The following is an 8,603-nucleotide window of genomic DNA, read 5'->3' on the forward strand; positions in this document are numbered from 1 at the left end:
GGCCTCACCAGTGCTGAGTACAGGGGCACGATCACTTCCCTGCTCCTGCTGACCACACTATTCTTGATACAAACCAGGATGCCATTGGCCTTCTTGGCCACCTGTGTACACTGCTGACCCATATTCAGTCTGCTGTTGACCAGTACCCTCAGATGCCTCTCTGCCAAGCAGCTTTCCAGCCACTCATCCCCAAGCCTGTAGCATTGCATGGGGTTGTTGTGACCCAAGTGTAGGGCCCAGCACTTGGCCTTGTTGAACTTCATACAGTTGGCCACAGCCCATTGATCCAGCCTGTCCAGATCCCTCTGTAGAGCCTTCCTACCCTCAAGCAGATCAATGCTTCCACCCCACTTAGTGTCATCTGCAAACTTGCTGAGGGTGCACTCAATCCCCTCATCTAGGTCATTGATAAAGATATTAAACAGAAACAGCCCCACCACTGAGCCCTGGGGACACCGCTTGTGACCTGCTGCCTGCTGGATTTAACTGTTGACTCAGTGCTTTTTGGTGCCTTCTGTTCTTATCTCCCGACCCTGCATTACCTCTTTCCGCAGCATTATATTTGCAGGTTCTGCCATCCCCATATCTCTGCTGACTGCAAGAGCTGATCTTCCTTCTGGGGTCTTTCCTGCCCCTTAAATATTCTTCGACTCTCTTCTCTGCACCTGTCCGTAAGACTTCAGAGCCTGTCCTTCCATCCCGTTCCAATATTTTTCTCACTGAAGGACCTTACCTGCTCTCCTAGAGCTGGGAGATGAGAAATGAAATCATGATTTCTCCCAGTCTGTCCAGTGTCAACAGTCCCCTTAACATCCTCACACTCTGCTAATGTAAACACACAGCTGCGAGCTGCCCAAGTCTGCAATCCCTCCTCACCTGCCTCTTCTCATAGAATTCCCATAATATCTTCCTTATATGTGAGGACTTTGTTGCCTTTTTATGGTTGCAAGCATATGATTCATTTCTCTTGCCCTCTCCTGTATCCTACAGTAGTGCTCTTTCACACTTCTTAAAACTTGGAGTGGTAGCAGTTTCCCCATACTTCTCGATGGGGAAAAATAAAAAGATAAGAAAGCAGCCTTTGTTTTCCTTAGGTTAGTCTCTGTATTTCTGGAATAGAAATTGGGAATAGTTTCTCGTTATTACATTTCATTTTTCCTCTCGTAGCTTTAAGATATTTAAGAACCTCAAATTATATCTCCCTTTCCCTGGCTTGTGATCACAAAGGAACATGTGGGAAAGCCTTGTCTGCTCATCTCTGCTCGGACGGAGGCATTTCTTTTGTATTCAACCGGTGAGAGAAGTTTTAACATGAAATGTTTCTCTTGCAGATGCTCGTGAGTTCAATAGACTGCAGAAAATCAACGTCACACGTAAGCAAGGTGCGTACCACCCAGAGCTCCTAGGCTGACATCTGCCAGCTTTTCTTTTTTCTTTCGGTCTGTTGTTCTGTGGTAAACCTGCTTCCCTGTATAATTCCAAAAACGGGGGTAGCATCTGGGTGGTCCTGATACTAAAAATAAGCAAGGGCCTGTTCTCTGAACTTGAGGACAGCTGTTTATAGCAGGCTTTCGCTCTCCTGCCTAGACTTTTTCCACCGAAGCAGGTCTCACGCATATTGCCTGTTGGGCACAGGACCTGGCCTGCACAAAACCCTGCTGCACTTTTTTGGAAATAGCGCAAACCAAAGCAGTGGGGGGGGACCTAACAGTGGCACAACACAAGTAATCATATGGCTGTGCTCAATCCCATGCCTTTGCCTTGTTTGTAGTGGTGTAGACAGTGGCACTACCACTGGGCTCAAAGAGGATATCCCATGTCATCTTGCACGCAGCTTGCTTGTAGAGGAGATCCAAGACGAACTGTGGTTTCTGTGTGCCCAGGCCCTTTGTGTTCCCTTCTGCCTCCCAAGGAGGACAGGTTGTTTCTGCAGGGGATTGAATCCAGGGTCTAGCATGTCTGCACGCTCTGACGTTCCTTTTTCCTCCTTGCTAGTTGGGTTATGGGCAGGTGGCCACTCACGTTAGCAACACCAATTTGAGGAGCTGGCAACTGGGCAGTGGGGACCCAAGAGCCCCTGCTCTGGCCATGGATTCCTTCTGCCACGGTGCTTGTGCTCTTCGATCATGAGCAGAAAATGTTGCTGCTCTGGGAACACGCTGCTTGGGTGACAGCACCCCTCCCTTGCTTTGCCAGGTCACTGTGTGGACTTGCCTCATACTGGACAGTGCACCGAGAGCATCCCCCGCTGGTACTATAACCCATTCTCTGAGAAATGTGACCCCTTCACCTACGGGGGCTGCGGCGGCAACAACAACAACTTTGAAGAAGAGGAAGAGTGCATGAAATCATGTTCAGGCATCACAAGTAAGCAGACATAGTGAGGGCTGGAGTTTTACTGATCAAATGGTGCAAATCGCTCCAAATTCTGTGGTCCCAAAGAGGCAGTGACTTGGGAGCTTTCAGTCAAAGCAGCTCTGCTCTCAAACCCTGTCCATGCCTCACAGCGCTCTTCTAAGTGACCAACGGCTTACAGGGAACACTGTGTATCTACAGCATCTTTCTGCAATGCAGCCTGCAATTTCTCAGAGCTGGAAAACATTTTGGGTGCTGATGTTGAAAAAAGGACAGAGGAAGATGACAAAGCTAAGCAGAGATATGATATGGCCTCTCTAAAGAGGATCTAACTTCTAGCTTGGCTCCATTTCTCCACAGGTGGGAGGGGAGAAATTAAGAAAATCCTCAATGACACGTATTAGGCAGAAGTTTTAAACAAACAAGAGGGAAAGATTTACACGGCAGAGCTTTGTACATTTTGCTGTGGAGGCCAACAGCTGAAACAGGAGGAATTCTGCCAAACTGTGTCTGTTAGGAGGCAAACTGTTGATGCTTTTCTGAATTGCCACCCTCGGCTCCACTGTGCCCACAGCCTGCCCTGCGAGCTCAGTGCCGTGGCTGTCAGGAGGGATGCTCTATGCATTCAGTCACTTCAGAGCATTGGAAATAGGCTCTTCAGAAACCTCTCTTATCCCTTGTTCCCAACCTTCTTTGTAAAACTTTTTTTTCTCCCTCTTTGCTCCCAATTCAGAAGCAGATGCCATTGGCCGGAGGTGGGAATCATTTGAGCCCCAAAGTGCTGTCTTAAGTGAGTAACAGTTTTTCCTACAGATCTTGCTTGTTGCTTCTACCCTGTCCTGAAAAATATTTTGCCTTTCCTTGCAAATAATGGCCTTGTCTCCCACCCCCCTTCTGAAGCTGAGGGAGTGGTGTGGGATTTGTGGGATGCTAGCAGTGGCAAGAGATGCTTCCGTACACTGTGCATCTGTGGTCCAACTTCTTTGTCTGTGACTCAGTAGCTCACATCAGAGGCTCCTGATTTTCCTCCCATCAACTTGCACGAATCATCCCCTGTTCAACACCAAAAAATGGCAAGTAGAATTCTTCCTAAGGGCCAGGTTCACATAAGGACCACTAACTTCTGCAAGAAAGAAGGCCCGAGTGGGCATGTGAATAATGGTGGGTGCTAGACTGTGGGGGAATCTGATGACGCTACACACCCACTCTACAACTGTAAAGAACACCAAAGCTATTGAATTACAAGTTCTTCAAAGAATATCACATTAAGGTTGGTGTCCTTTCACCACAGAGCTGTGAGGCCTCCTTTCCTCCTGAAATTATCCACTTCTGCTCTTAAACCCTAGAGACTGATTTAATCTTCACATTCACACCAGCTCTCAAATGCATCATGTTTGACTGACGATGCAGGAGCTTGGTTGCCTGTAGAAGACCAAGTGCTCACAGCACAGCTACGAGCCCTTTCCCCACAAACTCAGCCTCTCCACCATAGCTCACTCCGACAGCATTATCCCAACCAGAAGGTGCTTTCTGCAACCACCCCTCGGTGGCCTGCCTGTTGAGATATGAAGCAAGGCCAGCGCTGTGGAAGGGCTTGATGTTCATAGGGGTGTCAAATGGCCAAGCCTGCCAAAGTTACTGAATAGCCTTTAGAGGGCGTGGTGCATCTGGGAAATGATGGGAACGAAAATTTGGGAGAGACAGGCTGGCTATACCCTGGCTATACCCTTATGCCACGTGGTCATCTGCCTTCTTCTTTGCTCAGTGTTGCAGTGACCACCCTGCTGCCAGGCCAGCTATTGCCCACCTCTTCTCTTTGGCCAGCACAGCTTCTGCAGCGGCGTTTGTGCTTGCTTCTTCCTGACTGCCCCTGCTGCGCCAGAGCTCGTGGAGCAGCCCTTCTAACGTGTTCGAGTATCCCCCACAGGTGCCTTTGAGGTAGTGATTGCCGTGCTCCTCGTGATCTGCATCATGGTGGTCCTGGCAATCATCGGCTACTTCTTCCTGAAGAACAGGAAGAAGAACAGCCGCCGCCGTCAGCCGACCACTGCTACCAACTCAACCCTCTCTACCACAGAGGACACTGAGCATCTGTTTTACAGCAGTGCCACCAAACCAGTCTGACCTACAGCCTCTCTTTCTCCAGCCCAGCGCTGGGGCGCTCCCCAAAATTTCTGGAGTTCTGTTTTTAGACATGGGCCTCTGCCTGACGGACTCTTTCTCATCAAAGACATTTGTAGCATCAGGCCAAGGTCTAGCCATGATTTGGCAGTACTAGAGTTTGTGATTGTCTTGGCTAAATGGCTGCTCTGGAAAGTGAGGATCTGGGGGCATTCTGATGCTCTCTGATGTCTCTCCCTTTCTAACCTCAAATAATCCAGTGAAACTCTGAATTACATCTTTCTTCATGCTCAAACCCGGAGCACAACTCCGTTCAATGTACTGAGGGACCCCAGGACTGGATCTGTGTAGCATCCGACTGGTAAATGGTGCAACCTCACCAGAGCCAGCAATTTTTTGTTTGCAGTGCCACTTTCTTGCACTCAACTTCGTATTTTCCTCCCTTTCCCCCAGTCCCATGCAAGGTGGCCCTGCCTCCCAGCAGTCCTCCTGGTCACAGTGAGCCTCTTGAGGGCTGTGCGATTCATGTAACTGTCCCAGACCTGTCCCAAGGGCTCTGTGACATGCTCCAGTGGTTCCTGTTTTTGAGATGGAAGGAAACAGAAATACCTGCTTTAATCACTAGGCTTTGCTTTTTAACAGAAAAGCACACCTAGATTTTTTTCTGCCTGGCTGCCATACAGCCTCGTATGTACAGTACGTGTCCACCACTTTCTCTCTGTGATTTGCCCTAGTTGCTTTTCCATTGTTCAGTCTGAACCCAAACACATTGAGAAAATATCTATTTATTCTCACATGAAAGGAAAGGAAATGTCTCTACTTTTCCTGCTGATGGTGAGGGGAGGGTAGAAGGACCCAGCTCCCTCGTAGTTGGACCTTTGCTGCAGCTTTGATTTTTTTTGCTCTCCGCTGAGCACGCAGCCTGACCTGAGTCCCTGGCATCTCCCAGAGCACAGGAGCGGGCTGGATACTGCCAGCCAATGTCCCCAGGGCTTCCTCGCTCCTGCTGGCCCGTCCCTCCCAGTGCAAGATGAGCCCAGCCCCGGGAGGTCCAGGGCTCATCCCTGGCCCCATGGCAGCACGTGACATCCCCCCTTTGGCGAACTTTCCCTGTAGGCTGTTTGCAGTGGGGTGCTTCCTAGATCTGTACTGCTGCATCTCTGATGTCCAGGCTTGTACAGCTGGGAGCTGAGGACTCCTGTTGGGGGCAGAAGATGCTGTTTCCAAAGTGCCTGGTTCGCTTTGTCGGCTGTGGGGTTGGCACCAACCCCCAAACTTCCAGTGCCTGCTGCTCTTGGAGAACTCCTGCTGTGAAGAGAGAGGAAATGGGTGCGCGTGTGTTTGCGTGTGTGTGAGCGCGTGTGTGTAAGAAGCATAAATCTATGTACAGACTTTAGTTTAAATGCTTGGACCCTTTCAGGGCTGAGGGCAGAGTGGCTCTGGAAGGCTCTGGTGAAGCTGTGCCCAGCTCAGGGCACGGCTCAGGTCCTCTCAAGTGCAGCTCCAGGGGAGCTGCCTCATGGGGCCGATGCCTGGGCTGGAAGGGAAGAAACTGCAGCCTGCAGCCTGCTGGCAATCTGGCTGCACCCTTCTCCCCACCGCGGGCATCTGCCTCGGTGTCTCTGGGGCCGGTCAAATTCCTCCACGGCTTTTCATGGTCTGTCTCGTATCATTTCTTCCATCTCTTTGTTTTTCCCACAGCCTATCATGGCCTACGCAACAAACCTAACATCTTGATTTATTTTTTTGTGTGCGCGCTCACTCTGATAATACGAGTTGCAATAAAAAGGAATTGTTTGTCTTATCTGACGTTGGGAGTGGTGTCTGAGAAGCGATGACCCGCCGAGGGGGCAGGCACCGTTCCCATGCCTGCTGTCTCTCGCACCCTTCCATCTGCCCAGGCTGCGGCAGCTCAGGGGAGAGCTCTTAGGTTGCTGCAGCAGTCCCATGGTTTGGGGAGGGCTGGGAGGGGGGGATGCAGCCTGTGTGGATACCGGGAGAGAGGACTGAGGTGTGCAAGGGGTGAGATCATTACCCGCTAAGTCACCCAGACAGCAGGGCAGGGTGTAACCTGAAACTGGGTTCCAACTGGTCAGACTGGTTTGGGGTTTGGGTCTGAAACCAAGACGCTGTTCCTCCAGCCATCACCAGCCTGGAGACACAGCTCCTTTTGGAGTTGCTTGAGCTGTGTCTCCAGGCTGGTGATGGCTCGGGTGCTGCCATGTAGAGGTAGCCAAATGTAAATTGGGCTAATCAGCAATGGATACGTAAGGGAACCAGGCGAACCTGCCCCTGTGTCACTCACCTGGCAGTGCTGGCTCCGCACTGGGCAGGCTTCCCCCACTGCGCTTTGCTCCGGACCGTGGGGTTTGCTCTGTCACTACCACCTCTCTCCTCCCCTGCTCCTCACCTACACCAGCTCTCCCGTCCTGCCACTTCCAGCCACCTGAGCCTACCTTGTCCCCCACGTCCCCTGGCGAGCCACCCCAGGAGCAGCTGAGCCCTGCTCTGCTTGGCCGATGGGGTCACGCGTCCTGGCACGGAGCGGGCAGCCCCTGGAGTGAGAGTGCAGTTTGAAACCAAGGCTGATTCTCTCGATAGTCTCCAAAGACAGAAGGTCCTGCATACTACAGTCTCTTTCACTTAAAGCACATCTTTGTGTCTCGTGGTGTTAGATGTGGTGCTGGTGGAGTCTGCAGAGCCCCCCTTTTTGCTTTGCAGCTTGCAAAACATCTTCTCCTTCTGCCCAAAAAGCCACAGGCCAGTGACAGGGGCATAGCAGCAGGCAAAGGGGCCAGACCCTGCTCCTGCTTGGCACCCGGTGGGCACCCACTGCTGCTGCAAGGGGAGCTGCTGCTCCTGCTGCTCCCGGGCAGGGGGGGACAGGCGCCGTGAGCAGTCCCACCATTTCGGTACAGGGCGACCCAGGGAAGCTCAGAAATGCAGCTGGCACCAGGGCCAGACCCGGGCAGCGATGCCATGCCGCACGCCCACGCCTGTAGCCGTGCACGCCGTGTGTCTGCATTCCCTAGGTTTTACCATGTGGGGTCACCCAGGCTGCGCCCGTAGCTCCTGCGTGGGGAGGCTGAGCAAAGGGCTTGCACCCCTGCACCCGATGGGCATCCCACCCGCCTTCACCCTCGCACCCCCTCCGTGGGGCCGGCTCGCCCCTGACAAAAACAAGGGTGGCTACTCTCTGTGAAATCCCAGCTCTTGAAAAGGGGTTTGTTTTTCATATGGGAATGGGAGCCCAGATCTTGATACCTTCTGCAAAATGAAAATCCCCTTCCCCCCAAAAAACTGAACTGAAGACTGCCTCGCTGTCGGCAGATTAAGAAATGTGGTTTTTGGTGAAAACTGAGCTGCCTTGTTTCATCATCTGTGCCTGACAGTGAGAAAATCCTTGCTACTCCCCCAGCTGAGGCCAGAAAGAAGCAGTTATGTGAAGTTGTTCGTTGTTTTTGGAGCAGAGCTGCTCCTCCTGCCTTGGAATCCCCCGGTGTGGCCCCCCCTGAGCCCATCGTCCCAGCGCAGCCGCTCTGTGGTGCAGGAGGCTCCCGGGGGTCCGGAGCTGGCCCCTTGTCCTTGCAGTGGGCACAGGCAATGTCTTCCCCACCCAGGTCAGTCTTTTCGAGGGGGTTGTTTGCACAGGTTACAGAGCCAGGCTCCCGCCAAGCCCCTGGAACCGCTGCCCGCTGTGCAGCTCCACTGAAGGAAACCCTCTGCCTCTTTACCGTGGCCGGTCTGACTTGTTGGTGGCCTCCACCTCTGCAGAAGGAAGCCCATCGAGCCTCTCATCCTCTCTGGGCCAGCAAAGCCTTTTACCCGCCTTTGACCATCAGGAATTGGGGCTTGCCCAAGCTTTTGGCTGAGTTGGTCCCAGTGGGCTGGCTTTGTGTGGCTGCCAGGCTAGGTGGAGGAAGCATTAGCTCACAGCTCAATATCGGTGTCTCCGGCTTCCCCCTGGCACAATGGCTCTGCAAATAAACACAGCGGCCCCCTCACCACGACAAGGGATGGCTCCACGGTGGCTCAGTTACTTTAGCTCTCTGGCCAAATTTATTGCTTAAGGAAGAAATTATTTTGGCTTTGAGGTCAAACAGTTCATTCAGGTTAAAAAGAGAGCT

At 52.2% G+C, this 8,603-nt stretch overlaps 1 protein-coding gene across 1 annotated transcript in view; it reads left to right on the forward strand.

Moving 5' to 3' along the window:
• The window catches only part of SPINT1 (serine peptidase inhibitor, Kunitz type 1), a 19,788-nt gene extending 15,309 nt beyond the window's left edge, over positions 1-4,479 (forward strand). Inside the window, exons 8-11 of the mRNA XM_009647604.2 lie at positions 1,332-1,382; positions 2,197-2,367; positions 3,089-3,145; positions 4,283-4,479. Of these exons, the coding sequence (XP_009645899.1) occupies positions 1,332-1,382; positions 2,197-2,367; positions 3,089-3,145; positions 4,283-4,479 (476 nt within the window). The remainder of the gene's footprint in view (positions 1-1,331; positions 1,383-2,196; positions 2,368-3,088; positions 3,146-4,282) is intronic.
• The last annotated feature ends 4,124 nt before the right edge of the window (positions 4,480-8,603 follow it).

This window comes from Egretta garzetta, unplaced genomic scaffold (genome assembly GCF_000687185.1).
Source record: "Egretta garzetta isolate BGI_Z169 unplaced genomic scaffold, ASM68718v1 scaffold329, whole genome shotgun sequence".
NCBI lineage: Eukaryota > Metazoa > Chordata > Aves > Pelecaniformes > Ardeidae > Egretta > Egretta garzetta.